General features: G+C 41.4%; 1 protein-coding gene across 1 annotated transcript in view; it reads left to right on the forward strand.

Moving 5' to 3' along the window:
- The window catches only part of LOC135219527 (elongator complex protein 5-like), a 203,179-nt gene that overhangs the window by 131,682 nt on the left and 56,793 nt on the right, over positions 1-14,704 (forward strand). The window contains exons 4-5 of the mRNA XM_064256362.1: positions 5,234-5,400; positions 12,722-12,906. Of these exons, the coding sequence (XP_064112432.1) occupies positions 5,234-5,400; positions 12,722-12,906 (352 nt within the window). The remainder of the gene's footprint in view (positions 1-5,233; positions 5,401-12,721; positions 12,907-14,704) is intronic.

The raw sequence follows: 14,704 nt of genomic DNA on the forward strand, positions 1-14,704 counted from the left end.
CCCGCCCGCTCCTCCCACTCACCCTGGGACAGGAGTCACCGCAGAAGAGACAAGAGGAGAGATGGATCTTCGGAAGGGAAATCGTCGTCGGGCAGTTCCTCGTACAGATCTTCGAGGAGACGCTACTGTTCCAGGAGGAGGTACTACGGGAGGAGTCGAGGTCGTTCTTTCACCTCCTCCCTGGACCGTAAGTCCAGATCTCACCGTCGTAGCTGGGACCGCAGGGGTCGGAGTAGGAGCGACCGTCGCCGGGATGATTTGCACCGTAGACATCATTGTTCGCAGACCTCCTGGTCCCCGAGGTCAGTTCCCAAGTGTGCTGCTCCCTCGAGGTCCCCCCGAGTGGGGGGGAGGCCCCCTCCCAGGGGTGTCCCCCTGCGGCTCTGGTGGATCCCATGTCAGTTCCGGTGGCCCCAGCGGCCCCTGCTCCTACCGACCGGGCTCCTTCCAGCTCAAGACCTCTGCTCCCTCCTGTCATGCAGGAGGAGTGGAGCTTGCCGCTCCAGCGCCTCCCTAGCGGGGTTCCCCCTTTGTCCAGGAGGTGGCCCATGATGGCCCCTCCAGGTGGGGAGGGCCCTTTCTTCAGTTAGAAGTAGAAGGTGCTGGTTTGGTCTGGCAACCCACTCCTCCCCCGTCCCCACAACCAGTGGCGGGGCCATCCGTAGCAAGAGAAGACTTGGAGGAGGACGCCTTCATGCTCAACAGCCCGCAGAACTCCTTGGAGGCCCAAGGGGCCATGGACGAAGGCTCAGCATTCTGTAGGGTTTTCGGGATTATCTGGGTGCAGAACGGTTTGGCAGAACCTCCTGGGCCCACAAGAAGGTTACTCCATTCCTCCTCAAAGGATTACTTAAGGGAGCAGAGGGACGAACTCCTGACCCTCTGCTCTCGTCCAGGTATCGTCCTGAACTTGGAGAAGTCACACCTGGAGCCCACCAACAGGATGGTGTACTTGGGTATGGACCTGTGTGTTCCCGTTGGAGGATCGGATTTCCAACTTCAAGGACGTAGCAAACCCCTTCCTGACAGGCACACCCCGACCAGCTTGGATATGGCAGAGGCTGATAGGCCACCTTGTCTCCCTGGAGAAGCTAGTACCCCAGGGAAGGCTGAAGATGAGGCCTGTCCAGTGGAACTTGAAGGATGGATTGGCCTTGGATGGCAAGAACCCATGGGAGGTGATAGAACCCTCTCAGTCGATGTCAGGGGCCCTTCGCTGGTGGTTGGACGACATGAACCTCCGGCGGGGGTTTTTTCCGTTGGCAGACATTCCTCCAGATATGCTCCTTTTCACAGATACATCGAGGGGGGCCTGGGGAGCCCACCTACAGGCAGAAATGAGGGGGGGGGGAGTGGTCAGAATGGGAACGAGGACTCCATATCAACAACCTGGAGCTCCTGGCATCCTCAAAGTGCTCCAAGCCTTCAAATACAGTCTGAGGAACAAGAGAGTGGCAGTCATGTGTGACAACGCCACTGTCATTGCTTACGCAAAAAGCTTGGGGGTCTGAGATCATGACCCCTGTGTGATCTGGCAGAGACAGTTCTGGAGTAGGAGAATGCCGGGATCTCCCTGTCAGCGAGGTTCATTCTGGGGAAAAGGAACATCATCGTCAATGGACTCAGTAGGCAAGGGCAGGTCCTAGGGGCGGAATGGTTCCTACACCCGGCTGTAGCGGGCGAGCTGATCGGGAGGTGGGGCTCCCCCTACATGGATTTGTTTGCAACGAGCCTAAACCGCAAGCTCCCGGTGTTCTGCTCCCTGGTCCCGGACCTGATAGCAGTGGGAAGACGTGTTCCAGCACCCCTGGAATGGACTAGACCTCTACGCCTTTCCCCCCCTTCGGAGTCCTCAGGCAGGTCCTCAATCGTCTCCGAACCTCCAAAGCCACGGTCATGACCCTCGTAGCCCCCAGGTTGCCCGACAGGGACTGGTTCCCGGATCTCTTGAAGATGTCCATTCAAGAACCCTGGAAGCTCCCCCGAAGGCTGGACCTTCTAAGACAGCCCCACTTCGAGAGGTTCCACGAGGGCCTGGATGCCTTCTGCCTTCACGGGTGGAGGCTATCGAGCTCCTCCTGAATAAGAGGGGGTTCTTGCGCAAGGTGGCCTCCTGAATGTTGGGATGCCTTAGGAAGTCATCCGCAGCAGTCTGCCAAGCAAAGTGGAAGCTCTTCGGGGACTGGTGCAAGGATAGAACCTGGACCCCCTACGAGCCAAGATTCCCCACGTCGCGGAATTCCTTGTCCATCTGAGGAATGACAAGGGGCTCTCCATCACGGTTATCAAAGGAGTCAGGGCGGTCTTGAGCCAGGTCTTCTATCAAAGAGGTGTAGATCTGGGGAATTCAAAGGACATCTCCCTACTTATTAGGGGGTTCGAACAGACATGCCCCCCAGGTCCCTATCGGTTCCTCGATGGGACATGGCCAGAGTCCTGGCCATTCTGAAAAAGCCCCCTTTCAAGCTGCTCAAGGATATCACAAACCGAGAGCTCACACTCAAGACAGTCTTCCTCTTGGCTCTAGCATCTTCCAAGAGGGTGGGGGAGCTTCATGGCCTCTCCTACCAGGTGTCCCACTCAAGGGGGTGGAGAGAACTAACTTTCAAATTTGTGCCGTCCTTCGTAGCCAGGACTCAGAACCCATCAGTGGTAGACGAGAGGTTCGTGGAGTTCTTCATTCCAGCTCTTCCTGAGTCCAAGGATCCCAAGGACCTGTCTTTCTCCAAGAATATGGCCATCGCCCAGATACTATGGGCGGGGGTGTAGAAGAGTCAGTCCACCTTTACAGCCCATCACCTCAAGGATTGTACGAGGAGGTCCCTTGATGCCTTTGAGATAGGGTTGGTGGTGGTGGGCCAGCAGAGGGTCTAGCCTAGCCTAGGGGGTGTATGTGTCGTATGTATCTGAGTGTGTAAATGTGGTGTTTCCATCCTCTGTATCCTACCCTGCTTCTTTCCCCTTCTTCCCCACTGGGCCTTCGATGTAATCGACAAAATTCCTCAAATTTTCAGGTGAGTCTGTGAGAGGAATATTTGCCTTACAGACCATTGCTTTACACCCATAAGTTATTCCCTCCATTGCCCACCAGTTGGGATTGTCTCCGAACGGCGAGGGGATCCCCACCTCCGCCCTAATCCAGGGGAGCGGGTCTCCCTCCTTCTTCCGGCCTGAAGGAGGATGACCTCTTCCTGGTAGGGACTCATCCTTCCCTAGATACTCCCGCCTCCTAAGGATTAAGTCTCCTAAGAAGTAGTTTGGGGTAAGCATACGGTGTCGGAACAAATCACAAATTTTAAGTAATTTGTATTTTTCCTAACTGTACTTACCCCAAACTACGAAATTTTTACACACACCCTTCTGTCCCCACGTATCTGAGGGCAGGAGCTTTAGGGGCGTGGAAAGGACTGCAGGTCAGAGGTCATGATCTTCGACCCTGGGGCATACCTGGCTGGGGGTCAGGAGGGAATAACCAGTTTTTTCTGGTCGGTACCAGATTGACATCTAGGATTCTCTTAAGTAGTTTGGTTTAAGTATATCTAGCTTAAATACAAATTACTTAAAATTTGTGATTTTGTGCCAAAACAAATAGTACACTTTTTTAAAATGAAAATTGATTTTTTTTTTTTTACAAAAAACATTACTTTAGTTAAATGACCCTCTTGTTCCCTCATCTTTTATGTAGATGGTAGACAGTACAGAGAGCAGCTCTATTTTTCTGAGTTGTAAGCTTTGGAACTCAGATATCTTGGAACTCTGGAGTATGCCTGGAGAGCTAAGGACTACAGGGTTAGGCTACTGTGTTGACTGTTGTTTGTATAAAAAAATTAATTTTTTTCAAAAAGTATTTTTCACACCCACAAATTCTTTGGGCCATAATTATAAGTGATAAACAGTAAAGATTTATAAAGTACTTGGCACAAACAGCATGGGATTAAACCATGTGTCAAGACAATGAACCATGTTCTTTTGGAAAAGATCAAGGCTAGTACTTGGAGATGTCTAAGAAATTCTTTTCTAGACCATAGGTTTTCAATAATGAGATATCAAGCTTATATTTCATACCAAAGTTCCTAATTATCTATGGATGTTATTTGAGGATGTTATGACAAACAAAAGCTGATTTGGTCAAGGTCATTGTCTGCTGAAGGAAATTTTTGTCCTGGCTGAAATTTTGACATGCTGTGATTGGCAGGTCTTAAAGGAATTTAGCTTGTTACCTTGGGGACACAGGCCGGAGAAGAGGGACTTGAGAGAGCAGTAATCAAGAGGCTGCAGTATGAATGAAATGTATTGGGATAGTGAGTTCATGGTAAATAAAAATGACCCATTAGTAGGGAAAGCGTACTTATGATGGAGACATAAGTATTTCTTTAAAAAATGTGGGATACTTATAAGGAAAACATGATTTTGAAAGGTGTGGGTATAGAATGGCAAGATTCATGGCCACAGTATGTGAGAAGTTCATATTAGAGGTTTTGGTGGAGAGATATGGTATCCAAGGGCTAGACATAGATGTGACCTTCTGGATATGTAATGAGATGGGCAGAGGAGGTATGGCAGTAACTGGATTGAGATCTGTAAGGAGACCCAGAAAATCGTGAGAAAGAGGTTATATGAAGCCCTAATAAACCTTTGGGAATTTCATCAGAAGGAGGACAAGACAGAGGAGTGTTGTTAACTCATTTTATATCACACCCTATAGAGGAAAGAGCTGATACTAAAACAATTATGGTGGTCATGCCAGTTAAGTATCACGACTTTTACTAGTTTCATAAAAGAAACCAGGAGGGAGAAGAGGTGCCAACAGTTGATTTGGAGCTGTTGTTCAAGGGCCACAGAGCTAGATTTGTGATGAAGGACAGTTTTGTTATCAGTACAGTGTATTCTCTTTGTTTTCTAAAAATAGCCCAGCAACGTGTGGCAATATAAGTTGTGCATACTGAAGAAACATTATTAAGAAAAATAAACTGACCTTGTATCCTATCCTAGGATCTTTTTTGGAGAGATTGTAAGTACAGTAGTAAGGGTTTTTATGCAGCATGTTGAATCCTATAAGGTTTTCACTATCCAGCAATTTAATTCAATAAGACTTGAAAAGGGAGAAAAGTAAAACTAATATATTAATTACTCTGATTGGACTAGTGAAGTTAAAATCATTTTATAGTTTAAGCTGAGTGGAGTGAGAGTTCTGCTTAAGCAATTGTGATTCATCAGCAGTTTCTTGTTGCAGATGAAAATGTAGAACAGCTGATAGTATATGCTAGTGCAGACTGTGTGCAAGAAAATTTGATCTCATCTGTTTGCCACATAGCATCTGCTACCATTCACCTTCAGCCTGCAGTTCCTTATAGATGTAAAATTGTATTAAAAAAGCCTTCTGGGAAAGTTTTACAGAGTGTAAGTATTTTTGTATATTCAATAATATCAAGAATGATACCCAAAAATGAAAGCTATTTAGCATAATTGAAATTGCGTTATCTTGTCTGATGGTGAGGGAATTCTTTATTACTTGCCATTTAAAATTATCAGAGTAATGTGTTCAGGCTTTGTTCATATGCGGAACAAACCTTTGGTCTGAACAATCGGATAATTCTTCTAACGCTAACTGGAAATAGGTTAAAAACAATCCGAGATTGTAAAGCAAGGAATCTGTGGCATCTGGCAACTCTTGTGTATACAAGGAGGATGTTGGTCTGTGATGCACCAGTCTTTCTTCAACTGCCTTGGAGAGTAGTTTTGCTTTGCTCTCCTTTCACCAAGCCAGTTTTTTTTTATCAAAGCCTGTATTTCTTCTGCTTTATCATTGCTTGTGTTATGAGTACAGTGGCCCCCCTTATTTTGGGGGGGACTTGTACCAGACCCCACCCCCCTTTTAGAATCCGTGAATAATTGGAACCCCTACAACAATGCTGAAAACGCCCTATTTTGTAGGTAAAACTCAACAAAAACCCACTAAAAATCTGTATACCTTGTTTTTTAGTAGTTTTATCACAAAAAGTGCATTTTATGATGAAATTGATTAAAAAAACCCAGGAATTTCTGGATATTTCTCATAGAAAAATACCATGAATAGGCGAATTTCCCACAAATAATGGGTAGATAGGGTCCAGAGAGAAGTCTGCGAATCCCTGAATCCACGAATCTGGAGAACACGAATACGGGGGCCCACTGTATGCTGGTCCATCTCCAAAGGGAATATTGCTCCATCAGGGAGAGAGGACCCAGCTCTTTTTCTTCTTTATTACTTATTTACTTTGAAGATAATGAGAAACATTTATATTGACATTAATGTTTTTATGTATCTTTCTTTTTGTCTTCTTACACACTTTTTGAGAACTTAGTAATGTTATAGTCTTTCAGAATTTGTGTGTTTCAGAACGTTCGAGACGTAGGGATTCGTGTTGCAGACAAGTTTTTATGCTATGATTCGGCTGTCTAGCATATGAGTAGTTTCCTATACATACTTGTTCAACACAAATTTTAATGGCTATGATTGCAAACTTCCCTTCTGCTTGCAGGGCCAGTTATGATTGTCCTCTCGTCTCTCTCCTTCATTTTGGTGGGAGGGGGCTGGTGTGGGTTGTACAGCTCAGTATGGCTCACTCCCTTCTTTCCCTCCATCCTCATGCAAATATGATTCTTTTCCCTCTCTCAGGATAGAAATCTTCTTTCCTGAGAGGGAGAGAGCACATATGATGTTTCTTTACAGGCTCTTCAGTTGTTAGCCATACTTCTTGTCTGGTAGTCTGGCAGTGGCAGTGGTCACTCAGAGCTTGGGAGCCCCTCTACTTCCCATCCTCTGACAGAGATGCCACCTTAGTTTTTTTATTTGTGTGGTTTTGCTGTGAGATAGTGAGTCTTTGGAAGCAGTCAGTACTGTCTTCGGAGCCCCTTGCTTGCCAAACAATACAGTGTTATCGTCATGCGGGGATACCAACCTTACTGACTATTTTGAGTATCGTCTACCAATGACGTTTGACTCGGTACCGTTTTCTTTTATGATATAATGTTCTGGTGTGTTGTTTTAATGTTTTTCTGCACTACTCATAATGTTTTCTCTCTTTCTGTAACATTACAGTGGGTCCCCCGTATTCACGTTCTCCGGATTCGCAGATTTCTCTCTGGATCATATCTACCCATTATTTGCGGGGAATTCACCTATTCGCGGGGTTTTCCGACGATAAATAATCACTAATTAGTGTATTTTGATGTTATTTTCATGCCTAAATACATTTTTGTTACAAAAATTGTTTACTAATTTAAAATATTAATATTGATCAATACTGTATTAGTAAGTTTATTAAGATTAAATGAAGTCACATGATAACAATAGTAATTCTCTCTCTCTCTCTCTCTTACAGAGATGTATGTTTTTTGTATGATAAATGATTTACTAATTTTCAAATATTAATATTAATGTAAAGAGCAATCAATTCATTAAAGAAAATACTACAGTGAATTAGTAAGATTTTAGTTTATAAATTTAAAAAATATGTAAGAATGAAGGAAATCCCAGTCTTCACGCATCTTTCTTTCGAACTCCAGGTCCAAGATGAGGTCCAACAGCTGTCAAATATATCAAGTAATGTGACAGGAGGGGAGGGAGTGTTTCTCTCTCTCTCTCTCTCTCTCTCTCTCTCTCTCTCTCTCTCTCTCTCTCTCTACTGAGATGAAAGATTTTATGGTACATGTATGTATAATATGTTAATATTTTTAAATGATAATAATAATAATAATAATAATAATAATAATAATAGTAATAATAATAACTGTAATTACAAAAATCATATGTGAAAGTATTTTACAGAAATATTATTATCTTTCCATTTCACTCTCTCTCTCTTTTACAGAGATGTATGTTTTTGTATGATAAATAAATGATATACTAATTTTCAAATATCAATCTTAATGTAAACAGCAATAATATTAATTAATTAAAAAAAATACTAAAGTGAATTAGCAAGATTTTAGTTTATAAATAAAAAAATTATTTAGGAATGAAAGAAAATCCATTTTACCCAGCAACTTGTCTTTGCACTCCAGGTAGCCAAGCTGAGATGGCTGGGGTCCAACAGCTGTCAAATATATCGGGTAATGTGACAGGAGGGGGAGTGTGTTACTCACTCAAGATCATGTAAATTCTCTCTCTCTCTCTCTCTCTCTCTCTCTCTCTCTCTCTCTCTCTCTCTCTCTCTCTCTCTCTCTCTCTCTCTCTCTCTCTCACTTTTACTAAGATGAGAGAATTTCTATGGTACATGTGTATGTTTATTAATATTTTCGCATAATAATATAACTACTTTCAAAATTCATATGTGATAGTATTTTAAAGAAATACAATAATCTATCCATTTCACACTTTTAAATAAGGATAACTCTCTCTCTCTCTCTCTCTCTCTCTCTCTCTCTCTCTCTCTCTCTCTCTCTCTCTCTCTCTCTCTCTCTTGCCACATGAGATATGTCATAGTGGTTGGGTTGGAAATGTATGTATAAGTATATCTTTAAGGGTATTACTACATTTTATGGTAAAATAATATACAGTATACTAGTTTTCAAATAATATTAAGTTTAATGAGATTAAACAATAACATTCTCTCTCTCTCTCTCTCTCTCTCTCTCTCTCTCTCTCTCTCTCTCTCTCTCACTTACATAAGTTTATTTGTTTTGCAGTATAAATAAATATTAATAAGATTAATTAAAAATAGTGATTCCCAGTCTTTTTATCCAGGAATTGGCTGGCAGAGGGGAAGGAGTTGGAGTCTAGGAGTTATTCTCTCTCTCTCTCTCTCTCTCTCTCTCTCTCTCTTCTCTCTCTCTCGGTCCTCTCTCCTCTCTCGTCTCTCTCTCTGTTATTGGCTGTAGGTAGATATTTTTAGTGGTAGAATGTTTAAGATGACTCTGAAATATTAATAATATAACCTCAAAGATTAATACAGTAATAGGTTAGTAATTTTAGGTATAATTGAAGTAGGATGTTATTTAAGGTATACATTTGGTATCTGAACTTTCAAGATAGGCAGTTATAAGCATTTTTAGTGGTGGTTTTAACTTTGCGGGTTTTAACCATTCACTGGGGTGTCTGGCACACATCCCCCGCGAATACAGGAGAACACTGTTTTCTGCTGTGTGATGTCTCAAATGGACCTATGACATCATGGCTTATGCTGCTGCGTTCAGCTGAGGGAATATATCTTTCTTTTTCCTTCAGCGTCTGCGATGGATTTTCTTGGAAAATCTTTGCTATTCGTCACATGTACTTGTCTTGTGAAGGTCCTCCGGTTGCTGTAGGAGGTGGCAGAAGGCCTTTTTCACCATCTTTGTTGTCACCGAGACTTTTGACCTTGGCTACCAGTCTGAATGCCTTGACATCATTCTCAAACTTCTCTGCCTGTGACGTCCACTTTGGTGACGTCTCTCCTCCGCCTGTTGCCATGACATAACTTCCATCATCGGCCATGACAGTGTCACAGTCAGAGATACAAGTCTTGTGGTGTCTTCTTAGAGTGAGAAAGGTGTTTTTCCACGGACATGTTTCTCCCCTTCAAGTACATGTACATGTTTCAGTCTATGTGGTGTCTTCTGAAAGTGAGAGAAGTGATTCTCCATCTTCCCAGCACAGATGTGTCTCACTCCTTCAAGTACGTGAACATGTTCCAGTCAGTGTGGCGTCTCCTGAAAGTGAGAAAGTGATTCTCTGTCTTACCAGCATGGACATATCTCTCCCCTTCAAGTACGTGAACATGTTCCAGTCCGTGTGGCATCTTCTGAGAGTGAGAGAAGTGATTCTCCATCTTCCCACCATGGACATGTCTCTCTCCTTTAAGTACGTGAATATGTCCCAGTCTATGTGCCATCTTCTGAGAGTGAGAGAAGTGATTCTCCATCTTCCTAGCACGGACGTGACTTCCTTCAAGTACATGAACGGTTGCTTCACCAAATTCTCTTCACGACCGTGTCTCAACTTACACATACATGTTCATGATGATAGGAGAGTTGCGAGCCAGAGTGGTTTGCTGTTTCTTTAAACAGCAGTGTCTCTCATGTAAGTGTACTTGTTCATGACCACAGAGCTGTCGCAATTTTGATAGTGCTTCACCGCTGTCTCTATACGTCCATGTCTCTCCTGAAAACATGTCATTGTTACTCGTCCATATACGTGATGAAGGTCCTGCTCTCACCGTTCATCTTCCAGAGTCGGGTTGAGAGACTTCTAAGCAAGAGTGATCTTCTCCCTGATGGTAAACACAGCTGTGGATCCAGGCTCGTCCTTGTACGTTGTCCTCGCTCGGCCATGTACATGATAGAGATTCTACTCCAGCCGTCCTGTTTTCCAGAGTCTGGGTTTGAAATGGCTAGGCAAGACTTCTTGATTCTGAAAGATTTCCCCATTCCTTAAGAATTTGGCTCTGGGTTGGCTTAAGTTCAATTCCTAGCTTAACCTTCCTTTTCACATGAGTAACCAGAACAGTAATGTATCCCATATTCTGGTGGTCTTATCTTTGAAGTAGGTAAGATCCATCTTGGCTCTGTTTATGTTACTCAGGAACACCGCCATGGTGATTCTTTAGTCTACAAGGGGGTGGAAGGTGAGAACAGCATAACCTATCACTATAGGGCGACTCCTCAGATGAGCAGCTTACTGATTGTATGTCAGCAAGAGGGATCATCTCATAGGAAGTCTCTACTTTTTAAGGTGCACATTTCCTGGGCAAATCAAGGGCTTTGCCCAGGTGTACAGTGCTTTTACTTTGTCATGCAAAAGGTTACGGGAGGAAATTTTAAGAAAATTTGTTTTAAGTCTTTTGTTTAGGACATCCCCGTGGCATATCCTATTGTCTTTTGGTTTACTTTGAAGACCTTGTTAGAACTCTCTCATATTCTTCTGTTAAGAAAAAAATCAGCTCAAACTACTACATTACATATGGTTTCACTAATTTCTGCATCCCACACTTAGTTGCTTGGAGATGCTCAACCATCTCCTCCCATTAAGGGGGTTTTCAAAGGTATCTCAGACTCTATACTTAACCGTGGCCTTGAATTAGAAGCAGCAGTTTGTGTATTACTCCAGGTGCCATTGTATAAGAATTTTCAGCACCCATACCCCTGTAGACACCAGAGTTTCTTCACTTTCCTAGATATAGTAAGAGTTTTTTTGCTGTATGCCTTTGAGGTTGTAGTTCCATGCTTACCTTGTATTGCATCATATGCTGTTGGATATAGCTAATTATCAACACCTTGAGGTATCGAGATCAGTTGAAATTGAAGCCCCTAGAACTCAGTATCTGTTTTACTCTGGCATTTAGATGTACTAGTTGTAAAATTTTGTCTGCAGATCCTTGTTAGCCTCCAGAATCAGTTTCATTGAAGTATTTACCATGAAACACTTTTTGTTAGCACTGTCAGCAGGTAAAAGAGTAAGTGCATTGCAAGCACTCTCCTATAAGGCTGTTGTTAAGAGAATGCTGTTTAATCATTTTTGCCTCAGAGCTGAGAATGATATTAAGACTAGTTTTTTCTGAGAACTAAGAATTCCAAATTTTACCTATGAAGCAGCAGTCAACCTTTTGTTTTGTGGTTTTAGAAAACCTAGAAGGTCTGTCAAATAACATGGTGTTTTCTGTGGTGTATTTGATGAGGCAGGCTCATGAGAAGTAGTTCTGTATCTTTTGCTTTTATTGAAGAAGTTGAGTATATCTTAGTTTTACCAGACCACTGAGCTGATTAACAGCTCTCCTAGGGCTGGCCTGAAGGATTAGATATTTTTGTGATTAGGAACCATTTGGTTACTTAGCAACAGGACCTACAGCTTATTGTGGGATACGAAACGCATCAACAAATGAATCTCTATCACCAGAAATAAATTCCTTTGATTCCACATTGGCAGAGCGGGGAGTCGAACCTGGACCCTGAGATCGGTAGTCGAACATGTAACTGACTTGTCCAATGAGGAACTTTGCTTTTATTGAAGGTAAACATTCATAATGTAAGAATGGTTGCAACGTCACTAAGTTTTATGACAAATTTGTCTTTTGAGAAAGTGATGAATTTGGTGCAGTAGAAGTCCAATTTGGCTTTTGCCAATCACTAACTTTAGTATGCAGAATTGTGTCCTAAACTGTAAAGCCCTCAGTCCACTAATGGCAGCGGGTAAAGTCTTTTCGGACATCAGGTACAAGGGTCCCTTCACGCTACTTCTGTTACGTTCTTACTCAATGGAAGTGGTTTTGTCTGTGAGGCTGCTCTTCGCTGCACGTATTTGAAAGCCTTGGTTCCTGAGTGGATATCCAACTTGTTGTGGCAGTAAGATCCTGAAATGATTCAGATAGGTAAGAATGCTTTTGGTTTCTTGCAAGAAGACTTTAGTTAGATTGGCTGAAGGGATTTTGCTTTGTTGCACTGCCTACCATCCTCTTCTCAGTGTGGAAATCAGCTATCTTGAAAAGTAGGGGAGATTCATCCCAAATAATATAAATTTTTATAAAAATATTTATTATTTTGATACTTGTCTAACCTCCCCACTACTTAGTGGACTGCTAAGGAGAATTCTGACGAGCTAAAAGATTTGAAACACCTGTAGTGGAATACAGATGTACTAGAGAAGCTGAAATTAGATCTACGTATGTTTAGTATTTATTGTTTGTAAGTGTTATGTCCACGAATGCTTTTTATATTGTTTTTAAGTATTATATGTCCATAACTTATAAATTATTACCTGTTACAGTGTGAAGAATTTAATTTGGGTCCAGACTTGACAGTTCAAGATAATAGAACAGTAGCTGTAGAGAAACAACAAGCAGCAGAAACAAATGATGCTGATGCAATTTTAGCAGTACAGACAACTTTCAATCTAACATTGACCGAAGATCAGCGTAAATCAAAGAACATGTTGCTCCTTCCTCATACCAGGTTTGTATGGTATATTTACTGACAGGTGATATTGGATATCTTTGTAAAGGTTAATAATTTGCTTTCTGTTGCTTGTATTTTACTGTTTATGTTTTTTTTATTTGTACCTCTGTGTGAATTTGTGTGTTAGGTTTATCTTTTTGTGGTTATGAAACAATCTCCAAATCATTACACACATGATATTATCTGTTTGATATGCCAAACCAGGTAGAGCTTAAATTTAAACTTGCAAGAACAGACACAGTGTGAATGTGTGAGGAACATGTTTTGGTACTGGTATCATGTGGCAGGAAGAAATTCAAGCACAAACAAGCACTAGTTGCTGATTTGTTTGATTAATCATACCATTGTATCAAAAACCTAACAATCGAGCTGATTGACCATCATCAGCTGGATGACTCATTGGGTTTAGTTACGAGTAACTCAAAAAGAAAAATAGAGTACCTAGAAGAACTAACCCAAAAATGAAAAGAAATAGATATACGTAATGAATATAAGTGAAACCTGGTATTCCCAAGAGACTGGGAATGATGATCAAATAAAAGGGTTCCAAACTTATAGATCAGATAGAAAAAAATAGGAATCAAGGGGGCAACCGCAATATATGGGAAAGACAAAAAACAAGGAAAAATATATGAGAAATATAGTAACTCAGAATGTGAACTAATAGCGGTAGAATTTGAATCTGAAAATTGATGAACATAGTAATATATAGACCTCCTAATACTAAAGAGTTTGACTTAATAATTGAAAAATTGGATGATATATGTAGAAATCACAAGGACTGGACTATTCTCCTATCTGGTGACTTCAACTTTCCTTTCGTAGAATGGAAAGAACGAATAGGAGACTGTGGTTGTACTTATACATATAAAAAAGAGAGTAATAGTAGTGCAGAAGATAAGAGGCAATTTGAAAAGCTATTAGATTATGCTACTAGAATACAACATTCAACAAATAAATCACCTGCCAACAAGAAAGGAAAATACTTTAGACCTAGTATTTGTGAACGAGATGAATTATGTTAAGAAATAATAGTTTATAATGCGAGTATTTCAGATCATAATGTCATAGAATTAACAGTTCATTCCAAAGCAAGTGAAAATAGAGATAAGCAAGAAATGAAAAAGTGGGAAGGATATGGAAAATACAACTTCTACAATAAAAATATAAAATGGTCAGAAATTAATGAAGAATTAAACAAAGATTGGGATAACATTTTCGTAGTGATGACATAAGGGTAAAATACGGAGATATTATATAAAATATTGGAGAAAACAGTGGATAAATATATACCGAAGAAGAAAAGTAAACATCATTCATGCATACCAAGAGACAGAAGGATCTTGTTCCAGAAAATCAGAAGAAAGTGGCAAAAAAGGTCTTGCAAAAGAAAAAAAATGCATGGAAAGTTATAGAACTAAAAAGTAAGATAGAAAATGCAGAACAAAAGATTATACAATCAAAAGAAAATGAAAAACGGGACTTGGAAGAAAAAAGGGATTTTGACGAAGGAAAAATCTATTTCTGGGTGATTGGCTCGTGTCGCCCTATGAAAGTATCCTTTAATATCATTCTTTCTAGGTAAATTTAGCCTAAAAATTACCAGAGAAAAACAAAATAAAAAAGAAAATGTCAGTAAAACTGACTCGCTCACTCTTAAAAAGAAGTGTCGGTATGAAATAGGGGCGAGTGTGGAACACTACCACGAGACAAACACCAATTAGAACTTCCCTATCAGAATCAACCCCAAGAGAGAGCTGATACCAACGGGCGATGCAGCCTCTACTACTACTAC

Source organism: Macrobrachium nipponense, chromosome 1, assembly GCF_015104395.2.
Source record: "Macrobrachium nipponense isolate FS-2020 chromosome 1, ASM1510439v2, whole genome shotgun sequence".
NCBI classification, from domain to species: Eukaryota; Metazoa; Arthropoda; class Malacostraca; order Decapoda; family Palaemonidae; genus Macrobrachium; species Macrobrachium nipponense.